Source organism: Rhincodon typus, chromosome 5, assembly GCF_021869965.1.
Source record: "Rhincodon typus isolate 14 chromosome 5, sRhiTyp1.1, whole genome shotgun sequence".
Classification (NCBI taxonomy): domain Eukaryota; kingdom Metazoa; phylum Chordata; class Chondrichthyes; order Orectolobiformes; family Rhincodontidae; genus Rhincodon; species Rhincodon typus.
In genome coordinates this window covers 5218153-5243314 of record NC_063336.1, presented here as the reverse complement: position 1 = coordinate 5243314, position 25162 = coordinate 5218153, and the positions used below count along the sequence as shown (strand labels likewise).

At 40.6% G+C, this 25162-nt stretch overlaps 1 protein-coding gene across 1 annotated transcript in view; it reads right to left on the bottom strand.

Annotated features, from left to right (window-relative positions):
- LOC109930964 (dynein axonemal heavy chain 8-like) overlaps nucleotides 1-25162 on the bottom strand; it is a 2199840-nt gene that overhangs the window by 8424 nt on the left and 2166254 nt on the right. The window contains 3 exon segments of the mRNA XM_048596622.1: nucleotides 6084-6236; nucleotides 8758-8914; nucleotides 16002-16162. Coding sequence (XP_048452579.1) covers nucleotides 6084-6236; nucleotides 8758-8914; nucleotides 16002-16162 — 471 coding nt within the window.

The window sequence follows — 25162 nt, the reverse complement described above, 5'->3', positions numbered from 1 at the left end:
CCTCACCAGTGTCCTGTACAGCTGCAACATGATGTCTCAACTCCTATATTCAGCGTTCTGATTAATAAAGGCAAGCATGCTAAATGCCTTCTTGACCTTCTGTCTACCTGCGACTCCGCTTTCAAAGAACTATGCACCTGCAAACCTCGGTCTCTTTATGCAGTAACACTCCCCAGGGGCCTACTGTCAACTGTATAAGTCCTGCCCTGGTTTTCCTTACCAAAATGCAACACATTACATTTGTCTAAATTAAACTCCATCTGCCATTTCTTGGCCCATTGGCGCATCTGATCAAGGTCATGTTGTACTCTGAGCTAATCTTGTTCAATGTCAACGATATCATTTATTTTGGTGTCATCAGCAAACTTACAAACCATACCTCCTATATCCAAATCATTTAAATAAATTCTTGAAGCCATTCACTATTTTGGCCTCAGCTGCTTTCTCTAGCAGAAAATTCCAATGACTCACTGATCTCTGGGTGGTGAAATTTCTCCTCATCTCAGTCCTAAATGGCCTACACCATATCCTCAGACTGTGACTCCTGGTTCTGGACTCGCCCATCAGGAACATCATTCCTGCATTTACCCTGTCTAGTCCTGTTAAAATTTTAAAGATTTCTGTGATATCCGCACCCCCCCCGCCGTCATTCTTCTAAACTCCAGAGAATATAGTCCTAACTGATCCAATTACTCTTCATACATCACTCCTACCATCCCAGCAATCAATCTGGTAAACCTTTATTGCACTTCTTCCACAGTGAGAACATCCTTCCTCAAATAAGGAGATCAAAACTGCCCATAATATTCCAGGTGAGCTCTAACCAAGGCCCTGCACATTTGCAGCAAGACATCCTGCTTCTGGATAATGTGTAACCAGGATGCTGGAAGGAACCTCATGGTTTTGATGTTCCTGTGTGGTTCAGGAGGTGTTGCAAAGAAGCTGTGGCAAGCTGTTTCTTGGAGAAGATAGATAGTGCAGCCATGGCATACCAATAGTGAGGGGAGTGAAGGGTTATGGTGTTAAAGGGACATCAATCAGGCAGGTTACTTTGTCCTGGATGTTCCTTTTACTCTTTTCTGGGATGTAGATATCTCTGATTGGGCCAACATTTATTGCTAATCTCTAATTTCCCTTAAAAAGGTAATCTGCCTTTTTGAAGCACTACAGTCTGTGTAGTGGAAGTACACCCAGCGTATGGTTAAGCAGCAAGTCATGTAACTTGGAGTTGTTTCAGCTACATTCAGACCATTCAGGAAGTGCCAAAGTTGATAGATGAGGGAAGGGCTGCAGATGTCATATACACGGACTTCAGTAAGGCGTTTGATAAGGTTCCCCATGGTAGGCTGATGGAGAAAGTAAAGTTGCATGGGGTCCAGGGTGTACTAGCTAGATGGATAGAGAACTGGCTGGGCAACAGGAGACAGAGAGTTGTAATGGAAAGGAGTTTCTCAAAATGGAGAACTGTGACCAGTGGTGTTCCACAGGGATCTGTGTTGGGACCACTGTTGTTTGTGATATACACAAATGATCTGGAGGAAGGTATAGATGGTCTGATTAGCAAGTTTGCAGATGACACTAAGATTGGTGGAGTAGCAGATAGCGAAGGGGACTGTCGGAGAATGCAGCAGAATATAGATAGATTGGAGAGTTGGGCGGAGAAATGGCAGATGGAGTTCAATCCAGGCAAATGCGAAGTGATGCATTTTGGAAGATCCAATTCAAGAGCGAACTATGTGGTAAATGGAAAAGCCCTGGGGAAAATTGATGCACAGAGAGATCTGTGTGTTCAGGTCCATTGTACCCTGAAGGTGGCAACGCAGGTGGATAGAGTGGTCAAGAAGGCATATGGCATGCTTTCATTCATCGGATGGGGTATTGAGTACAAGAGGTGGCAAGAGTTCTGAAGAAGGGTCACCGGACCCGAAACATTAACTCTGTTTTCTCCTCCACAGATGCTGCCAGACCTGCTGAGCTGTTCCAGCAACTTTGTTTTTGTAAAAGAGTTAGCAGGTCATGTTACAGTTGTATAGGACTTTGGTTCGAACATATTTGGAATACTGCGTACAGTTCTGGTCGACACATTTCCAAAAGGATGTGGATGCTTTGGAGAGGGTACAGAGGAGGTTCACCAGGATGTTGCCTGGTATGGAGGGCGCTAGCTATGAAGAGAGGTTGAGTAGATTAGGATTATTTACAATAGAAAGACGGAGGTTGAGGACAGAGATTGAGGTCTACAAAATCATGAGAGGTATAGACAGGGTGGATAGCAAGAAGCTTTTTCCCAGAGTGGTGTACTCAGTTACTAGGGGTCATGATTTCAAGGTGAGCGGGGAAAAGTTTAAGGGAGATATGCGTGGAAAGTTCTTTATGCAGAGGGTGGTGGGTGCCTGGAACGTGTTGCCAGCGGAGGTGGTACAGGCAGGCACGATAGCGTCATTTAAGATGTATCTAGACAGATACATGAATGGGCAGGGAGCAGAGGGATACAGATCCTTGGAAAATAGGCGACAGGTTTAGATACAGGATCTGGATTGGCGCAGGCTTGGAGGGCCGAAGGGCCTGTTCCTGTGCTGTAATTTTCTTTGTTCTTTGTTCTTTGTTCTACATTCATTTAGGCAAGTAGAGAGTATTCAACCAAACCCATGCCTTATGCTCTATAGACTGCAGGCAGATTTTGAGGAATCAGGAGATTTACGGTAGAATTGCCAGTCTCTGGCATCAAATAGCCTCTATTATCCTGGATGGTGTCAACTTTCTTGGATGCTTGATAGAGCTGCACCCATCTAGTCAGATGTGGAGTATTCCATCATTTTCCTGACTTGTGCCCTGTGGATGATGGAGAGGGTTTGGGAAGTCAGCAACAGGATTCCTAACCTCTGACCTCCTTCGTAGGCACTGTATTTATGTCATGAAGTCTAGTTTCTGGTCAATGGATGATGTCTAATGGAGAACTTTGACATAATCATTAGATGTTTCTCCAAGGTGGGCGTATGCCTGAGAAGGGAAGAAATGTGTGTTACACCCAAGTGACCTACTTGGGCTACAGCGTCAACAAGATGGGCTACACCCATTGGAAGATAAAGTGAGGATGATCAAAAGTGCCCTGGCTTCCATGTCTGTACTGGAGTTTAGATCTTTCCTTGGATTGGTGAATTGCTATGGAAAGTTCATGCTCAATCTAGCCTCCGTCCTGGCACCCTTACATCTGATATTGAAAAAAGGTCAGTTTTGGAAATGGTCTCATAGATAAGATGTAGCTTTTAGGGAAGTGAAGAAGCAGCTATGATCGTCTCAGATGCTGGCACACTATGATCCCAAGCAAGATCTGGTGCTGACATGTGATGCCTCCCTGTATGGTATCGGGGTAATATTGGCTCACAGATGGCCCAATGGAGAGGAACGCCCAATAGTGTATGTTTCCTAGACTTTGGCTGATGCAGAGCATAAATACGCCCAGTTAGAGAAGGAAGGTTTGGCGGTTATCTTTGGTGTGAGAAACGCACATAAATTTGTAAAACAGACTACAAACCCTGCTGGGGCTACTCAAAGAGGACAAGGCCATGCTGCCCATTGCTTCTTTTCGAATCCAACGGTGGGCTCTCATTCTAAATGCGTTCAATTACAAAGTTGGCCACTATCCAGGAGGCCAAGTAGTAAATGCAGATGCCTTGAGCCAACTCCTGTTTGGGAGATACACCACCTGTGATGCTGCCACCAATGGAAGAGTCTGTTCTGGTTTTAAACTTTGTGGACATCCTTCCGGTCACCTCTAACAATATCAGAAGCAACAAGTTCCAGTTCTGACAAAACTAAAACAGCTGGTGGCGATGGATGGAAAAAATGGGCTATCACAACCAGAATTGAACCCTTTAAGGATCTAGTGAGACCAGTTCACCATAGAGGATGGTATTTTATTATGGGGAGCAAGCACGATTGTCCCAAGCAAAGGTCGCTGCCAGATACTGGCTGAACTCCCCAGGGACATCCAGGAGTGTCCAAAATGAAGATGTTGGCAAGCAGGTACGGCTGGTGGCCAGGATTGGATGCAGACATAGCCAGGTTGGTGGGGCAGTGCCCAGAGTGCCAATAAAGACAAAAATTACCACCAGCAGCTCCCCTACATTTATGGGGATGGCTAGGTAAACCCTGGATATGGGTACACATTGACTATGCCCCTTTCATGGGCTCAATGTTCTTAGTCATTGTGAATGTCCACTCAAAATGGCTGGATGTGCATAGAGTTCAATTGTCAAACACGGGGATGACGATAGAAAAACTGCGAGTATCTTTTTTAATATACAGGCTCCTGGAAGTGTTGGTCACAGACAAGGGGCCATTCATTTTCCAGCAGGGAATTTGTGAGTATTTCTTAAAGTCGAATATCATTTGGCTTATAAGGAATGCCCCATACCATCCATCATTTCATGGTTTGGCAGAAAGGGCAGCTCAAACTTTGAAGGCAGGCTTAATGAAACAGCCTACAGCTTCACTCGATACCAAACTGACACCTTCCATCATTTTATTTATAATTGAGAGTAGACTGATGGGACAGCATTGACCAGGTTGGATTTGCCCTGCTTTTTATGTATAGGACATATCTGGGCAATTTTCCACATTATCAGGTAGATAACAATTTTGTAGCTGTCCTGGAAGAGCTTGGCTAAGGGAACGGCAAATTATGGAGCACAAGTCTGCAGTACTTTTGCTGGAATGTTGTCAGGTCCCATAGCCTTTGCTGTCTCTACTGCCTCCAACCATTTCTGGACATGCTCTGGTATCTGTGATGCTTCGTGTGATGGATCATCCACTTAGCACTTCTGGCTGAAGATTGCTGTGAATGCTTCAGCCTTATACTTTGCACTGATGTGCTAGGCTCTCCCATCGCTGAGGATGGGGATATTTGCAGTGCCAATCTCTAGTGAAGTGTTTCATTGTCTACCACTATTCACATCTGGATGTGGCAGGACTTCAGAGTTTAGATCTGATAGGTTGGTTGTGCTTTCAAGCCAAAGCAGCTTACACCACATCCACCAATATTGACTCCTTTAACCACCAATGCAGTGTGACAGCCAATGTATATCATCTACAAGCAGTAACTCACCAGTGTTCTTTTGGCAGCACCTCTAGAGTCTAGAAGGACCAGAGTGACCAATGCACAGGAATACCACCACCATCAAGTTCCTCCCAAGTCACTCACCATCCTGGCTTGGAACTATATCACTGTTTCTTCCCTATTGCTTCGTTAAAATCCTGGAATTCCCTTTCTAACAGCACAACAGGTATCCTATTACCCCAGGTGCTCATCCAGACATAGAGTCATAGAATCATACAGCACGGAAACAGATCCTTCGGTCCAACTTGTTCATGCCGACCAAGTTTCCCAAACTAAACTAGTCCCATTTGCTTGTGTTTGGCCCATATCCCTTTAAACCTTTCCTATTCATGTCCAAATGTCTTTTAAATGTTGTAACTGTACCTGCATCTACCACTTCCTCTGGCAGTTTATTCCATATACAAACACCCTGTGTGAAAAGTTGCTCCTTAGGTCCCTTTTAAATCTTTCTCCTCTTGCCTGAAAAATAAGTCCTCTAGTTTTGGACTCCCCTACCCTAGGCAAAAGACCTTTGCTATTCACCGTATCTATGCCCTTCATGGTTTTATAAACCTCTATAAGGTCACCCCTCAAACTCTTATGCTTCAGTGAAAAACATGCCAGCCTATCCAGCCTCTCCTTATAACTCAAACCAGAAGCTTTTAAATCTTTTCTGAACCCTCTCCAATTTTATAATACCCTTCCTATAGCAGGGCAACCAGAACTGTATACAGTGCTCCAAAAGTAGCCTCTCTAACGTCCTGCACAACCTCAACATGGCAACCCAATTCCTATACTCAATAGTCTGAGCAATGAAGGCAGGCATGTACTGCAGCATTTCAAGAAGGCAGATCAGCACCACAGTCTCCAGGGCAATTAGTTATAGGCAGTAAATTCCGATCAGGCAGTAATACACAAATTCTATGAATGAGTATAAAATAGAATTTAAATTGTGAGTTGCATCTGTTGATAGGAGAATAATACAGACCTCGCTCATGATGATGGTCCCCTCTATGGCTAGCTTTAAGTCATTCAGACAGTTTCGGAGCATTGTAATAACCTTCTGCATTCGATCAATTTCTTGCCGTAGAAAAATGTTCATGGAATTCAAAATTCCCATTTTTAGGAGGCGAGCTTTTACCTGTCAAAACAAATAGGCTTGGTTAAAATGATCAATATGTTTACAGTCACTGCTAGCTTTCTAAAATGATGCAGAAAACTGAAATAAAGGTGGGATTTGATAAGTGTTGGTTTCAAATGACTCCGTGTTACTGTGTCCCTTTGTCCTGGATAAAGGCGGAAAATTTATTTCTGGATGGGAAAGCTGTGTTGTGAACAGCCTGCCCATTCTGGCTATTCTAATAGTCTGGCTAATTTAATGACTGGTTATAATAAATAATTATGTCATGAGGAGAAAGCTGGGGAAACTGGCAGGACATTGAAAAGTTTAAACAGCATCCCCTACTCAAAAGGTAAGTGTGGAATGGGATGAATATGGACCAGTGTTTCAAGAAGGGAAATGAGGGAATCCTGTTCAGGGAAGGTCAACCCTTTGTGTGTGAGATCCTAGGAAAAGAATCTTTAAACTTCATTTAGCATTTGGTCTTCAGACCAAGCACTTGCCCATTGTCTTCATGGTTCAAGCAATTTGGAGACCTCTTGACATAACAGGAACCTGATTTGCTTGAATGTATCAGTCGCTTGCTGGTATATCAAATGTATGACAATTAAAACAGGGCATACATATAATGAAAGGCATTACAGAGGAGCATTTACAATTCCCATTAATTATGAAACAAAATTGCTGGATATCAGACCATAAGGTACAGGAGCAGAATTAGGCCATTCAGCCATTTGAGTCTGCTCCACCATTCGATTGTAACTGCTATGTTTCTCAACCCCATTCTCCTGCATTCTCTCCATAACTCTTGATCCCTTTACTAACCAAGGACCTATCTATCTCTGTCTTAAATACACTCAATGACCTCCACAGCCTTCTGTGGCAATGAGTTCCACAGATTCACCACTGTCTGGCTGAAGAAATTCCTCCTCAGCTTAGTTCTAAAGAGTTGTCCCTTCACTCTGAGACTGTGCCCCATGGTCCTAGCCTCTCCTACTAGTGGAAGCATCTTCTCCACGTCACCCTATCCGGCCTCACTGTATTCTGTAAGTTTCAATCAGATCCACACCCATCCTTTTAATTTCCATCAAATGCAGACCCAGAGTCCTCAGCTGCTCCTCATATGACAAGCCTCTGGATGCCCACCAATGCCAGCACATCTTTATTTAGATACAGGGCCCAAGACTGCTCACAATATTCTAAATGTGGTCTGACCAGAGTCTTATATAGCCTCAGCAGTATATCTCTGTTCTTGAAATGAATGCTAATTTGCCTTCCTGTCAACTGAACCTGCACATTAACCTTAAGAAAATCCTGAACTAGGACTCCCAAGTCTCTTTGTGCTTCAGATTTCCAAAGCCTTTATCCATTTAGAAAAATGTCTACACATCTATTCTTCCTACTAAAGTGCATAACCTTACATTTTTCCACATTGTATTCCATCTGCCACTTCTTTGCCCACTCTCCTAGCCTGTTCAAGTCCTTTTGCAGCCTCCCCACTTCCTCAACACTACCCGTTCCTCCACATAGCTTTGTGTCATCTGCACACTTAGCAGCAATACCCTCAGTTCCTCTGTCCAGATCATGAATGTATAATATGAATAGTTGTGGCTCCAACATTGACCCCTATGAAACTCCACTAGTCACTGGCTGTCATCCTGAAAAAGACCCTTCTATTCCCACTGTCTGCCTTCTGCCAGTCAGCCAATCCTTTATCCATGCCAGTACCTTGCTGCTAACACCATGGGTTCTTACCTTATTTAGCAGCCTTGTGTGCAGCACCTTGTCAAAGGCCTTCTGTAAATCCAAATAGATCATGCCCACCGCCTCTCCTTTGTATAACTTAGTCATTACCTCCTCAAAGAATTCTAATGCATGATAACTCCTTGGCAAAGCCATGCTGACTCAGCCCTACGTTACCATGCACTTCCAAAGTACTCCTCAATCTCATTCATAATGATGGACTCGAAAATCGTACCAACAACCAGGGTTAGGATAACCAGCCTCTAGGTTCCTGTCTTCTGCTTTCCCACTTTCTTAAACAGGCGTGTTACATCATAGCTCTGCTGAAGAGTCATTTAGACTGGAAATGTTAGCTTGCTGTCTCTCCATGGATGCTGCCTGACCCACTGTGATCTCCAGCACCTTTCGTTTTCAGTACAGATTTCAGCATCTGCAATAATTTGTTCCTATATTGTGTTACATTAGCTATTTTCCAGTTCTCCAGAAAATAAAACTGATGAAACTTCACATTCAATTCCAGGTTAGATAATCTTTATTAAAATAAACTGAAGGTACCTTGCTGAGAGTAATTAATAGCTGAAAGTTTTAGTCTTGTTAACTGATGCAAGGTATTAATTGAAATAGTTTTACAATAATTTTGGAATTAACATATCTACCAGAGGATCTCCAAAAGCAGTTTATTTTCTTGTCTGCCAAGGTGATGTACTCATTTCAACAACATCAAAGATGTAATACGTGCTTTTGAGAGGTCAAATATGAATGAAGCTTTGATATCATTTAACCCATTATCATAAAGTACCTCATGCGGCATATAATCAGGAGGCAGCTTTAGCAGCATACTGTCGGCCTGTTTAAAGACAATGGCTTCTCTAGTCTCTCCTCCTCCTCCTGAAGTTTCTTTTGGCTGAATATTGGTGATGGTGTTGAGAATTTCGGCTGCAGTATTACTCTGGTACCTGAAGGAAAAGAGAGCAATGAATGTTGGCATTTCTTTTAAGGTTTGGGAATGATGCATGTTTCTGTCAGCAGCATTTTGGGTTTCTTTTAGCAATCTGCAGCCAATGATCTTAAATCATCAGTATGCTGCCCTGATTATTCCACCGGTTTAGGTTAGTTCTTAAAGTATTTAATCACATTCATGAGTTTGATCCCTAGTTTGCGAAGTTTGTCAGTCTCAGCAAAGGCATTACTGGGAGGCTAAAATTAGCCACAGTGCCTGAAGATTGGGCAGCAGACAACTGGTTCAGATTCCTGTCTCTGATGGCTAGCCCATGATTTCTGTTCGAAGTGCACAGAAGTGAATTTGGATAAGACCAAAAACAAAACAATACAAATTGCTGGAAATAATCAATGAGTGATTGCTAGGCCCTTTGCTAGGATATTTGTATCATCAATAGCAACGTGAGTTGCTAGAAGACTGCAGGGTGGCTGATGTGGTGCCATTGTTTAAGAAAGGTGGTAAAGGAAAAGCCAGGGAACTACAGACCAGTGAGTGTGACGTCAGTGGTGGGTAGGTTGTTGGAGGGGGTTCTGATTTACATGTATTTAGAAAGGCAAAGACTGATTAGGGACAGTCAACATGGCTTCGTGTGTGGGAAATTGTGTCTTACTAACTTGATTGAATTTTTTGAAGAAGTGACAAAGAAGATTGATGAAGGCAGAGCAGTGGATGTTATCTATATGGACTTCAGAAGACATTCGACAAGGTTCCGCATGGTAGACTGGCTAGATCACACAGAACCCAGGGAGAGCTAGCCATTTGGATACAAAATTGGCTTGAAGGTAGGAGACAGAGGGTAGCGGTGGATGATTTTTGGACTGGTGGCCTGTGACCTGCAGTGTGCCGGACGGATTGGTGCTGGGTCTACTGCTTTTTATCATTTATATAATTGACTTGGATGTGAGTGTAGGAGAAATGGTTAGTCAGTTTGTAGATGACATCAAAATTGGTGGTGTAGTGAAAAGTGAAGAAGCTCATTTCAGAGTACAGCAGGACCCTGATTAGATGGGCCAAGGAGTAGCAGCTGGATCTAAATTTAGATAATTGTGAGGTGTTGCATTTTGGAAAGGCAAATCAGGGCAGGACTTATACGCTTAATGGTAGGGTCCTGGGGAGCGTTGCTGAACAAAGAGACCATAGAGTGCAGGTTCATAGTTCCTTGAAAGTGGAATCCCAGGTAGACAGGCTAGTGAAGGTGTTTTGTATGCTTGCCTTTATTGGTCAGTGCACTGAGTATAGGAGTTAGGAGGTCATGTTGCGGCTGTACAGGACATTGGTCAGGCCACTTTTAGAATACTGCTTTCATTTCTGGTCTCCCTGCTGAACAAGATATTGTTAAAGTTGAAAGGGTTCAGAAAAGATTTACAAGAGTTACTAGAAAGTTTGAGCTACAGGGAGAGGTTGAATAGGCTGTGACTATTATACCTAGAGCATTGGAGGCTGACGGGTGATCTTATAGAGGTTTATTAAGTCATGAGGGGCATGGATAGGGTGAATAGCCAGGGTAGGGAGTCCAAACCTAGAGGGCATAGGTTTAAGGTAAGGGGGGAAAGCTTTAAAAGGGATCTAAGGGGCAACCTTTTCATGCTGAGGGTGGTGTCTGTATGGAATTTGCTGCCAGAGAAAGTGAAGGAGGTTGGTACAATTACAACATTTAAAAGGCATCTGGATGGGTATATGAATAGGAAGCGTTTAGAGGGATCTTATCATAGAATCCCTACAGTGTGGAAACAGGCCCTTCGGCCCAATAAGTCCACAGTGACCCTCAGAGCCATTCCCCTACAACACATCTAATCTACACATCCCTGAACACTACAGGCAATTTAGCATGGCCAATCCACCTAGCCTGCACATCTTTGGACTGTGGGAGGAAACCAGAGCACCTAGAGGAAACCCACACAGACATGGGGAGAATGTGCAAACTCCACACAGACAGTCGCCCGAGGGAATGCCAGGTCCCTGGCGCTGTCAGGCAGCGGTGCTAACCACTGAGCCACCATGCCGGGATATGGGCTAAATGCTGACAAATGGGACTAGATCAATTTAGGATACGTGATCAGCATGGTTGAGTTGGACTGAAGGGTCTGTTTCTGTGCTGTACCATTCTATGACTCAATGATTCTATAAATCAGGTAACATCTGTGGAGAAAGGAAGAGAATTAAAATTTCAGATTGGCAATTTATCAGAACCGAAGAACAATAGAAATGTAACAGTTTTATTACATTTGTGTGTGTCTTTTCTTGTAACTTGATACTAAGGTTTATCTAATTTGTTGATCATGGTTAGTTAATTACGTAAGTGGAAGCTTTACCTTTGAGAGTATATACTGCGTTTGTGTCATATGCAAACACTTTCGGGGAGTTTAAGTTTACCTATTTAACAGTTCAATGGACTTTACCCTGAGGAATTTGTTCTGACCCCTTTGAAGTTTGTTTTAAGCAACTTAAATTTGGAACTTTTTATCTGAGGTTTACCTGTCAAATTTAATGACCTGGATTTTTCAGTCACTAGCCCTGGAAGATTTTCTTTTTATTTTTGTTGAATGTTAAAAGATTTCATTGTGAAAGAAATTGCTCTTTTTAAAACCTATTTTAGCTTCAACCTAAAGTCCAAATGTAAACTTTAAGATTAAATATGATAGGGTTAGTGGTTTAGATAGATTGCTGGAATGAAGAGATTGTCCTCTGAGGTAATATGAGTCGACTAAATGGGCATTCACTTGAGTTCAAAAAGAATTAGAGATCATCTCATTGAAATATTAAACTCTTATGGGGTTTGACAAGGTTCAGGATGTTTTCTTTCAGTGGGGTGTCTAACCAGGGTTTACATAAATCAATAAGACACTAAGATATAGGAGTAAAAGTAGACCATTCAGCCCATTGAGTCTGATCTATCATTCAATGAGATCACAGCTGATCTGATAACCCTCAGCTCCACTTTCCTGCCTTTTCCCCAGGATCCTTGATTCCTTTACTGATTAAAAATCTATCTCAGCCTTGAATATACTTAACAACCCACCTCTGCAGCCCTCTGCGCTAAAGAATTCCACACAGTCACTACCCTCTGACAGAAAAAAAATTCCTCCTTATTTCGATGTTAAATGTGTGACCCCTTATTCTGAGAATATGCCCTTTGGTCCTACACACTCCCACAAGAGGAAAAAATCTTTTCGCATCTACCTGGTAAAGACCCCAGCCTTGCATACTTCAATGAAGACGCCTCTCATTCTTCTAAATTCTAATGAGTTCAGGCTGAACCTGGACTCAACCTCAACCTTGCCTTATAAGACAGTCCTCCAGTCCCAGGTCAACCTTTCTCTGGACTGCCTCCAATCCCAATATACCTTTCCATAGATAGGGTACCAAAACAGTAAAGGATTAGCCGTCGTCCTACTGAATGGCAGAACAGACTCAAGATGCTGGCGGCTTCTTCAGCTCCTATTTCTTATGTTCTTATAATTATTTGCTTAACTTGCTTGATGCAGTCATTTTGGCGAATCGGCTGCAAATTAGCTTGTCTTGGTTCCAGAATTAAACTGACATTGGGAAAGGGAAAATCTATGTCTCAGATATCACCAGATCTTTGCGGGAACCTCTGTCAAGCATTCTGGCTTTGCCACTGACCACAAAATCCAGTTAAAGTGAGTGGGCAAGAAAGTGACACATGGATTATTAAGTGTCATTATTGAAAGTCTATGATACCTATGTAACTTGTACATGATTTGCTATCATACAATAAACTAAATCTTGTTAACGACAAGAGTTTCTTCTTGTCAATGCAATCTAGTAATATCTCTCACAATAGATAAAGTAGGCTATGTAGATCCCAACCCAATGGTGGATGATGGCAGCAAATCTAATTTACAGTGACCAGAGTCCAGCTAGCTCATATTAAATAGTTTCAGTGGTGATCATCTGAAGGATTAATTTAGCCACACCATTATAGCTTAGTCTTCAGTATATGTGGATTGGAAATCGATTTAGCTCCACAGAACAAATTCCAGTGAACCCAGGAAGAATTTCCAGTTGCAACTTTAAGAACAACTTTGGCAGCAGAGGGAAATGAATTAAAAAACAGCCTACACAGACAAGCACCTGGAAGGGACAATCTGCAAATAATGCTAAAAGTGTTTCAGACCTGGTAAGAGAAGTGAAGGAGCAAATGTGAGCTAGAAGCTCCAGGGAGATGAAATGCTATTCACATCTGCAATTACATATTGTATAGGGTGCACTGAGTCAAGTAGGGCAAATCAAGGGCCATAAAAGTAAATTAAGCTGAGATTGTAGAACGAGGAACTTTGCAAAGCCAGAATTAAAGTGTTAAAATGCTTCAAAGCATGCAAAGGCAGAGTTTAACAAAAGAAGAGAGTAAGGTATCTGTTCCAGTTGCAATAGGAAAAGAAGATCCATAATTGAAGTCTAGTTAAAGTGGGAAGAATTTTCTAAGGGCACAGAAACTAAGATCCATTTGGTGAAACTGTTAAAGTGAATGGGAATCTTTATTAAAATATTAAGACAAAAGCCAATAATAGATGTGCTGCGGTCATTGTAAATTGCTAAAGAATGCTGTTATACAAAGTATTTAATCTTCAAAGCTACAAGAGCAGGATTTACTCAGCAAAGTCAGGGCAAAGGATGAGAATTGTTTATTAGGTGGCAAAGTTAGGAAATCATCCATGCGACTTGTAAAAAATCCCACTGATGGCAGAAAACATCTATTTCAATCAGAAAAACACAGAAAAATCCTTCAATGCAGTAGTGCAGAGAAGCAGTATTGCTATACTGCATAGCTGAAAGTGTGTATGTAAAGAAAACAACATTGTTTAACTCCACACTTAAAAGTCTTCAGGCTTTCAGTCTTCAGTCCTTCAGTATTAGCATCCTACAGGATTATAAAGTTTTAAAGTTAGATGAATAATTAATTTCATTAAATAATTCATTAAGAAGAAATGTCAACAGAAATAATATGATCAGGATGATTTCATTTCAGAGACATTCCAAATAGAACTTAGAATTTGAATTCTTGGAGCAAACATTTCTTAACATACAGAATTAATTCCGAACTAGATACTAATTCTCCATCTGAAGAAGCAAATACACTTTGATACTCAACTAGGACAAAGTCTGATGATGTTATAGCTTGCCAAGAACTCATATAGTCTTTAGATTAAGTTGTACAGGCATTGATATTTACTTTAATTTTGGAACAATTAAAAATCTTCAAAGACAAGATTTAAGAGAAGAGCTCAGCACCCAGGTAAATCCATAGACAACCTAACGATCTCTACAGATTAGTGACAATTGAGCTTCAAAGAGAGAATTCGTAAGATATAGAATTTTTGTTAAAATTGTGGATGAGTCTTTGCCATGATTTATTTCAGTCTAAAGAAGATTTAACTTTAGAGAAAGCCATTCGGATGGTAATGAAGCACAAATCCAGAAGCAGCAGAGATCGATCAAAAGAGGGAAAGATCAATCTTCTCACAGAATCTACAGAATCTATTCTATTCTTAAGGTTCAAAAAACCTTAAATACACAAGCAAGAAGCTAGTACAGAGAGTAGGCCAGACAGCAGATATAGAGAGTTAGTGTCAATGCTGTGAGAAAAGCAAAACTCACAGACACAAGCACCTAGCTACTAAAAACAAATACTATATTTATAAAACAATACACCACTTCCAATAACATATGCAGAAATAGGGCACGGTTGCATTGCAGTATAAAGTCAAATAGCTACTCATACAAAGATGCTGACGCAGTACAGCAATCTGCTACATAAGATATTTCTAAAAAATGCTTAGGAGAAATTGATGATCCAATCAGTTAATTCAGGCAAAAAGAGATTTATATCAATGGACTTCTCATTAATTTTCAGCTTTGATACAGGGGTCAGTGTATTATGAAACTGCATGCGCTGAGTGAAGAAATATTGCTTATAGTATACAACAGTGTAACTATAAGTACTAGGACGTATACAACTTAAGATTAAAGATATGCCTCAAGCACTCTGCAACGCAAAGTATACGAATGTGTGACACCACAAAGAGAATGTAAGGGTGCCTCCACTTTGATGAGATTTTTTTCTCCACTGGAACCAGATAAGCAGGCCCTAGAAATCATAGGGATATCCACTCCAATTACAAGGTCAGCCTCCTTGTCATCTAATTCCCAGGAGCCCACAGACGGCTCCCACCCAAGTGGGCTGAAAAAAGTCCATTCATTGGTTTTTATGGAGGCAATGGATAGGAGTTCCTAGTTGTTAACCATTTTAAGTGTGTTTCTGTAAAATAATCCACTTATTGCGTGCTGTGTAGGTAATTCTTAATTGTGGGATTATACATACTTTATGAAAATGTTAGATTGTCCTTGCTGGTTTGAAACAAATGCTGGTAAAAAAAGAAATCTCACAACATAACGCTTTGTACAGAATGTGGAATGTGATTTAATTTGTTTTGAAATTTTTGTTGTTTAATTAAAGAGGAGAGAATATGTTATTTAGCTGCTAAATTTCTTTAATTGCACATAGGTGGTAGGCAGGAACAGACTAAAACTGTGATTGTTGGTTGTAGAGATGTATACTCGTGATGTGTAACTCTGTAAATAAATATAAAAGTATGTAAGGATTGGCTTCAGTTCCATACTTCATTAATCACAGGAATAGTGCAGACAACTGTAGCAGAATCTTCAATCCTTTCTAGCTCTTCAACTTCACCATTGTTTTCATGTAACAACAATCTGTGACCAAAGTAAATGGCAGGGGAATTGGCGCAATAACGATTAGCATTATTTAATTGTACCTGTGGCTCCAGAGATGTAGGAGTAATAATCAATTATAAATGGTAACACTTGAAATAAGCAATAGTGCAGGCCTCCCATTGTAAGCAAGTTGCTTTCTCTCCACTCTTCCCTGAGCCCTGTACATCCCCCTTACTATATCTAGCTAGGGCTGTAGTCCAATTATTACCAGGGAATAGAGAACAATAATAAGTGATCTTTACTGTGTTGTCAGGTATTAGGTAAGAGTTAACTCATATCCTACTTACGTGATATCAGCATTTGGATGTAGGCCAAACACCTGAGGGGTGTCAACAGCAGGTAATGTCTGAATATACTCTAAATAGTTGTCAACTGTGGCACAGATTGGGATGATATAATCAGTGTAGAAGTTGAACTTGGGATCAAATGTCTTCTCACTGAACCACACCTAAATAACAAGTCCACAAAACAGTTACATTAAGTGCATTTTACCTCATAACTCAAATATTCCTTTAAACCAAGTTGTTAGATACCCTATCGAAAAAATAATAAGTTAAAATGAAGCTACTGACTGACTTGAGAAATTACTTACACTTTGTCGTTTAATAACCTCAATGGGACAAATCTGAAGAGCTATAAAAATCCTCATAAATAACAAAGCAGAATAATTTGGCAAATTATTAAAGGATGAAACAGAACCAGTAATCTCTCAATCTACGATTTCTCCACTTTCTATTGTCAATGTAGGGCCCACCTACTGCAAGAATGTTACATTTACAGTAAGATAACATTTTGTTAGTTATTTTGAGCTACAGGTTCTTTTTTTCTGAGAAGCTGGTCAGCAGAAAGGAAAAAATACTGAGTTTCTGAAACATTCCAATTTTTCACATTCAGTCACTGTGAAATTTGACAAGTAGAATGAAAGTTATGATCTAATCTAATAGGTGAATTGTCATAATGTTCCAGTGCTTCATGTTTACAATTTCATTGTCCTGTCAAATATGAAGAAGACCAATGCCACAAACAACTTGTTTTCTAATTTGTGTTTCTAATAGAATTGTAATGAAAGGTTGCTTCTTGCTCACTAGACATGAATAGTATTGCGCCATTCGCCTCACACAGACGTGAATGAACTGGTATGAGGTTGCTTTATTTTCATCATAGAAATTAACTAAATTCACCACCAACAGTTGGGAGATCAGCCTGAAAAAACATAAGAAGTCTGTCTTGGACCCATATCAGCTGATTTAATTAAGCCTGGAATCATTAAGGAAATAAAAACAGAAATACTCTGCAGGTCAGACAGCATACAGAGAGACCGGAGGAAGGATAGCGAGTGGAATTTAAGGGTTGTGGGGGTGAGCTTGTCCGTTGACTGGAGAATTGGTAGCAATAATTGGCCTGTTGAGATTCAACTGCAGTAAGGCAGCCTGCTGCCAGCAAGGTTCCCAGATCCAGTGAGGCTTCTCCTGCAACAACCTCTTCGGTCCAGTTCATGTGCTATCTTTGAGAGAAACCAGCCAATCAGAGCCCCTGTACTGAAACTGTCACAATCCTTCAGTCTGATTCGTTAAGGAGATATATAGTTAATCATTTGGTAGTGGAGAATTCTGCTGATCCAAGTTCCTCTCATGATCTTTTGACTCTCTCGATGTAGCAATCAATCTCTCCCATATTAGACTTGCCATGATGTAATTACTCCCCCACTGATCTAAACACTTCTATTGATCTTGCGACCATTCTTAAATCCCCCTTATGAAAGGTCAGAAGTCAGAGTAAGTTGCATGTTTAGTGCGAAGGAGACTTTGCCTGAGTGAGACTGAGTGAGAATCTGGGTCAAAATGGGAATTCAGGGCATGGGGAAAGAGGTACTTTAATTAATTCTTAATGCACAAAATAAAGTCCCCAGACGACAGCTGAGTGGGACAGGAAGAAAGCATGGATTAGTCCTACCTACACAGAGATTCACAGGGGCAGGGAAAGCAGCTGATTGGTGATTAAGATTCGACAGTATTTCTAATCGAGGAGCCCACTGAATCTATCATGCCTGCTAATCGGTATTCCATTTTGGAAAATAAGGACAATAGTTTCTCAAAGATGTACAGCCAGAGCCAAGACCATGGCATCACAGATCTCTCTGTTGTGCAGGGGAGGAGGAAGCAGAAAGAAAGAGCAACTGTTAAAGAGAATTCCATTATCAATAATATCAAAAGGTACTTAGTGTTTAAGGACTTCATTAGTAAAAGATGAAATCAATGCTGTCGTGAGAAATGATATCAGCACTGGAGACCAAGATGTAGAATCAGTCTGGGCAGAAATAAGAATTAGCAGGGAAAGAAGTCACTGGTGGGAGTAATCTGTAGGTCCCTAAACAGTAGCCTCGCAGTGGGGGACATTTTAAACCAAGTAATATTGGGGTTTGTGAGAAAGATACAGTAATAATCATGGTTGATTTTAATATGCAAATAGACTGAATTAATCAAATTGGCAAGGATAGGCTTGAGGGACAGCTCACCAAATGTATTAGAGAACATTCATTGGAACAATATGCTTTGTATGCAACCAGGGAGCATGCCATTCTGGATTTGGTAATGTGTAAAAAGTTGGGTTAATTAAATATTTCATAGTAAAGGATCCTGTAGGGAATAGTGATCACAGCAAGCTAGAATTTCAAACTCAGTTGGAGAGCGAGAAATTGGAGACCCCCTACTAGTACCCTGGCATTAATCAAAGGTACTTATATAGGCATGAGGATAGATTTGGTCCTATTGGACTGAGCAGAAAGACTAAAACGTAGGACAGTTGATGAGCAGTGGCAGGCGTTTAAGGAGATATTCAATTGCTCCCAACTAAAATATATTCCAGAGACGAAGACTGTGAGAGGGGAAAAATCATTTCTGGCTAAGCAAGAAAGTTAAAGATTTCATAAAGAAAAAACTAAAGTTTACCATATTGCAAAGGATGACCCTAAAATAGGTACGAAAGTAAGTTGCAATGAAGAAATAAGAAATTTACAAATAGATATGGATAGGTTAGATGAATAGCTCAAAATTTGGCAGATGAAGTTGAATGTGGATCAGAGTGAGATTATCTACTTTTGTCACAGGAACAGAAAGGCAGCCTATTATTAAAATGGAGAGAAACTTCAGGGTGCTTTGCAGAGGGATCTGAGTGTCCTCATGCATGAATCACAGAAAACTAGTATGCAGGTAATCAGGAAGGCAAATGGAATTTTGGCATTTATTGCTAAAAAAAAGTATAAAAGCAGGGAAGTGTTTCTGAAACTGTACGAGGGATTAGTCAGACCGCACCTGGAGTACTGCGTACAATTTAGACCCCTTACTTGAGGAGCGATGTAGTAGTATTGAAAGCAGTTCAAAGAGGGGTTGATTCCAGAGATGAGAGGTTTCTATTATGAAGAGAAATTGAATTGTTTAGGCCTATGGAGTTTACGAGAATGAGAGAAGATCTAATTGAGGAATATAAGATGCTAAAGGGGATTGACAAAGCAGACACAGAAAGTATGTTTCCTCATGTGGGGCAATCTGGAACAAAAAGTCATAGTTTCAGGATAAGGGGGAGCAGATTTAAAACAGAGGTGAGGAGAAATTACTTCTGTGAAAGGGACATGAATCTATGGATTTTACTATCTAGAGTGTAATTGATGCTGGGACATTGAGTAAATATAAGGAGGTCATAGACAGAGTTTTAATTAATATCAGGTTGAAGGGTTATGAGGAGGGGCAGAAAGTGGAGTTGAGGCCAAGATGAGATCAGCCATGATCGTATTAAATGGTGGAGCAGGGTCATGGGGCTGAACTGCCTCCGCCTGTGCCTGTTTTAATGAACATTTCCCCTTGGTGGAGAGATCAATGACTAGCAGGCATAGATTTAAGATAAGAGGCAGGAGGTTTGGAGGGGATATGAGGAACATGTTTTTCACTCAAGATGGTGGGAATCTGGAACCCACTGCCTATAAGGATGGTGTAGGCAGAAATCCTCACAACATTTAAGAAGTATTCAGAGCTGCACTTACAAGCCAAAGGAAGTTTTGGATTGTAAAAGATCAAAAAAATGACTGATAAAGTTGCCAGAGTTGGCAATAAATCTGAGGACTGGGAGGTTTTTAGACCACAACAAAGAAGTATCAACAAACTGGTAAGGAAAGAGAGAATAGAATATGAATATAACCTAGCAAAGAAGAAAGCAACATACAAGCTTTTATAGGTGTGTAAAAAAGGAAACGTTGGACAAAAATGAATGTGGGTCCCTTACAGGCAGTCACGAAAATTTATAATGTGGAAAAGACAAATATCAGATAAGCTAAATGATCATTTTGTGTCCATTTTTACTAAGGAAGGTGCCATAAATTTCCCAGAAATAGAGATCTAAGTGGTAAGGGAGTTGAAGAAATTAAGTATTAGTAAGAAGATTGTACTGAATAAATTAGTAGGGCTGAAAGTTGAGAAATTTCCAGGACCTGACAGTCTATAACAAAAACAGAAGTTGCTGGAAAAGCTCAGCAGATCTGGCAGCATCTGTGAAAAAAAAATCAGAGTTAACGTTTCGGATCCGGTGACCCTTCCTCAGAACAGTCTGATAGACTATATCGCACAGTGTTAAATCAGGTGACTATAGAGATAGTTGAGGTATTGGTAATTGTGTTGCAAAATTTTATAGATTCTGCAGTGATTGGAAAGTGCAAAATATCACAACACTATTGAATGTAGTGTCATTCCACATAATAATAGCAGACATTCAAGCAAATAGTTCATGACTTACAACAAAGATATATTCCAGTGAGGAAGAAGGATTTGAGGAAGGGTATAAACAGGGTTATGGTTAATCAAGCAAGTTAAGGATTATATCAATTTGAAAAAATAAGCATATGGCAACAATTAGTGGTAAGCCAGAGCATTGAAAAATTTTAAAAACCAACAAAGGATGACCAAAGAAAATAGAGAGAGAAGTTAAACTTTGAGGGTAAACTAATAAGTAATATCAAAACAGAAATAAGTCCTTCTTTAAATCTATAAAAAGGAGAGAAACCAAAGAAAGTATCAGCCCCTTAGAGAATGAGGCATGAGAAATAATAATGGGGAATCAGGAAATGGCAAAGGAGTTGAATAAATATATTGCATCAGTCTTCACGGTAGAAAACACTTATAGCACTCCAAAAATACTAAACAATTAAGGGAAAAAAGGAGTTAAGAAAATAAAATAACTATCACCCAAGAAGAGACTAATGAGGCTCCTTTGGATCTGATGGGCTACACCCTCGGATATTAAAAGAAGTAGTAAGAGAGATGGTGGATGCACTGGTAGTAATCTTCCAGGAATCCTTAGATTCTGGTTAAGGTCCAGAAGGATTGGAAAATGCTAATGTAAGACCTTTATTTAAAAAGGGAAGGAGACAAAACAGATAGAGAAATGTCAGTTCACTTAACATCTGATATTGGCAAAATTTTAAGAGTAAAGGGTTGAGTAAAATAATGTAATAAAAGAACATTTCAAATACATAATTTGATCAAGCAGAGTCAGCATGGCTTTGTGAAGGAGAAATCATGCCTGACAAATAATTTAGAATTCTTTGATGACCTAACAGGCAGGACAGATAAAGGGGAAGCACTGGGTGTAATATATTTGGATTTTTCAAGGTGTTTGACAAAGTGATACACATTAGGCTAATTAAAAAGATATGACTCCATGGTGTTGGAAGCAGTATATTAGCATGGATTGAGGATTGGCTAAATTATACAGGACAGAGGGTCAGGATAAGAAGGCATTTTCAGGATGGCAACTGTAACTAGATGTGCTACTGCGGTCAATGCTGGGGCCATAATTATATTAATGGCTTGGATGAAGTGAATGTACTATTGCTAAGTTCGCGGATGAGACCGAAATAAGTGGGAAGGCAAGCTGTGTGGATAACACAAAGAATCTGTAGAGGGTTAGAAACAGGTTAAGTGAGTAGGCAAAGACTTGGCTGATGTAATTTAACGTGGGAAAATGTGAGTTTATGCTTTTGCAAGGAAGAATACAGAAGCTGAATATTATTTAAATGGAGAAGGCCTGCAGAAAACTATACCACAAAGGAATTTGACAGCCCTCTTGCTCAGATCACAAAAAGCTAGCAAATAAGTTCACCAGGTAACAGGGAAGGCAAATGGAAAGTTCGTTTTTAATTCAAAGAGAACAGAATGCCTTGAAGTGCCAGATGACCGGTGGATAGTTAATGTGTTCCTTTATTCAAGAAGGAGGGCAGTGATAAACTGGAGAATTACACAGCAGTTAGTCTGATGTCAGTGGTCTGAAAATTGGAAAAATTTATGAGGGACAGGATAAATCAATACTTGGAAAGACAGGGACATATTAGAGTAAGTCTACATAGATTTTCTGGAGGAGATCGGTTTGAAAAGGTGGTTAATATATTGATGAGGGTAGTACAGTTGATGTGGTTTTCACGGACTTCAATAAGGCTTTGACAAGGTTCTACACTGAAGGCTTGTCCAAAAGGTTTGACCCCATGGGATTCAAGGTGAATTGACAAATGGTCCAAAATTGGCTTGCAAATGGGAGGCAAAGGAGATGATGTAGGGTTGTTTTTGTTATTGTGACAAGTGGTGTAGAACAGGGATCGGCGCTGGGAACCTTGCTGCTTTTAATGTACATTAACAACTTGGATGAAAATGTAGAAGGCATAATCAGTAAGTTTGCAGATGACATGAAAATTGGTGGTGTTGTTGACGGCAAGGAGGACGGTCTCAGGCTAAAGTGTGTTATTAATCAGCTGGTAAATTGGGCAGAGCAATGGCAGATGGATTTGACCCTGACAAGTGTAAAGTGATGTACTTTGGGAGGTCTAATAAATGAAGGACTTACAGAATAAATGGTATGTTCCAATAGAGTACTGAGGAGCAAAGGAAACTTGGTGTACAAGTCCACAGATAAGGTGATGAAGAAGACATACAGGGTGTTTGCCTTTATTACCCTGGGTGTAGAATAAAACAGCAGGGAGCCTTGTTACAACTTTATGAAGCACTGGTTGGGTCACAGGTGTGTACTACTGTATGTAGTTCTGGTCACCACACTATCAGAAGGATGTGATTGCACTGGATAGGGTGTAGAAGAAATTGATCAGGATGTTGTCTGGGATGGCAAGTCTCAGTAATGAGGAGAGACTGGAAAGGTTGGGTTTGTTTTCCTTAGAGCAAAGAAGGCTGAGGGGGGATCTGATTGTTGTATACAAAATTAGCAGAGGCATAGACAGGATAAATCATGAGAATCTCTTCCCCATGGCAGACGTATCTAAGACTGGAAGGCATAAGTTTAAGGTGAGGAGTAAGTGCTTTAGGGGATTTGAGAAAAGACTTCTTTCACCCAGAGGATGGTTGAGATATGGAACCCACTGCCCATTAGGGTGGTGGAGGCAGGTACTCTTGCAACATTTAAGAAGCATCTGAATGAATTCTTAAAATGCCAGGGTATTGTAGGTTATGGACCAAGTGCATGTAATTGGGATTAGTATAGTTTGGTATTTGTTGGTCACTACAGACATAGGTAGGTCAAAGGGCCTGTTTCTATGCTGTTTCTGTACTGTGAGAGTCTAGAATCAAAGTGTAATCCAAGAATGAGGGGTCACCCAATTAAGACGATGATATGGAGGAATTTCTTCTGCCTCAAAACCTGTGTATCTGTGGAATTCTTTACTGTAAGAGAGCTGTAGAGGCTGGGTCATTAAGTATATTCAAGACTGAGACAGACAGAATTCTAATCAGTCAGGGAATTTAGGGTTATGTGGAAAAGGTAGAAAAATGGAGTTGAGGATTATCAGATTAGTCATGATCTCAGTGAATGGCAGAGTAGACTTGATGGGCTGAATGGTCTGGCTACTTCCTATGTCTTATGTTCTTACGATTCTACTGGTTCTCCTTATACTTTTACACTGATAGATGTTTGAAACACAGAAGTAGGCTAAATGGAAAAATGTGAAGTTGTTCATTTTGGAAGGGACAACATAAAAATGGAATATTTAAATGGTGAAAAACTGCAAAAACCTGAAACACAAAGAGACTTGGCGATACTTTTGCATACAGCTAGCACACAGCTGCAGAAGGTAATCGGCAAAGCTAATGGAATGTTAGCCCTTAGTTCAAGGAGGTTGGAGTATAAAAGTAGGCCCTTGGGTAGAATTGTAGAACAGAGGTACATAATTTAAAGTTTGCGTCACATATAGACAAGGTGGTTAAAAAGGTGTTTGGCACACTTGCCTTCATTGCTTAGTCCTTTGAGTGTAGGAGTTTGGACATTATGTTGAGGTAGTACATGACATTGGTAAGGCCTTTTCTGGAATACTGTGTCCAGTTCTGCTCGATTGTCTAATGAACAAAGGCTAAATAGGTTAGTATTCTACTCACTGGAGTTTAGAGAATGAGAGGTGATCTCATTGAAACATTTAGGATTCTTAAGGGGCTTGACAGGGTAAATGCTGAGAGGATGTTTTCCCAAATGGATGAGTCTGTGACCAGAAGGCATAGACTCCGAATAAAGGGGTGCCAATTTAAGATAACGTGGAATTTCTTCTCTCAGAGGGTTGTGAGTCTTTGGAACTCCTTGCCCAGAGAGCTGTGGGAACAGAATCCTTGTGTACATTTGAGGCAGAAATACATTGATTTGTTGATTAGAATAGGGAATCAAGGATTACAGGGCAAGGACAGGAAAGTGGAAGTGAGGAATTTTGGATCAGCTGTGTCCTATTGATTGGCAGAGCAGGCTCAGGGGGCTAATGGCCTATCCTGTTCTTTTTTCTCATGGTCTTATGGCCCATTGTGCCCACATTGGTCAATAAGATCTGACTACAGTAATCCCATTTTCCTGCTTTTGGTCCATAGCCCTAGAGATTATGGAAAAGCAAATGAAAATCTAAATACTACTTGCATGTTTTGAGAGTTTATGACTCAACCACTCTTTCAGGCAGAGAGTTCCAGGCTCCCATCACTCTGAGTGAGAATATTTTTCCTCAACTCTCCTTTCAGCATTCTACTTCTTACCTTAAATCTATGTGACTGGTTTTTGACTTTTCTTCTGATGGAAAATGTACACAGTGACCCTCATAACACACTTCTATCAGGACCCTCGCAACATTAGTTGTTCCAAGGAAAACAACACCAGTCTATCTAATCATTCCTCATAGTTCAGATCCTTCAGGCCAGACAGCATCTTGGCGAATCTCCTCTGAACGTAGTACTTCAGCTGTGGCCTAACCACTATGTATACAGTTCCAACTAATTCAGCTAATAAAGGCAAGTATCCCATGTGCCTTCTTAACTACCTTATCTATGTGCCTTGGTACCTTCAAGGATCTGTGGATATATCTACCACAGTCCATCTGATTTTCAGCACTTTGCAGAGTCCTACCATTCAACATATGACAGCCCTTCTGAAGGGG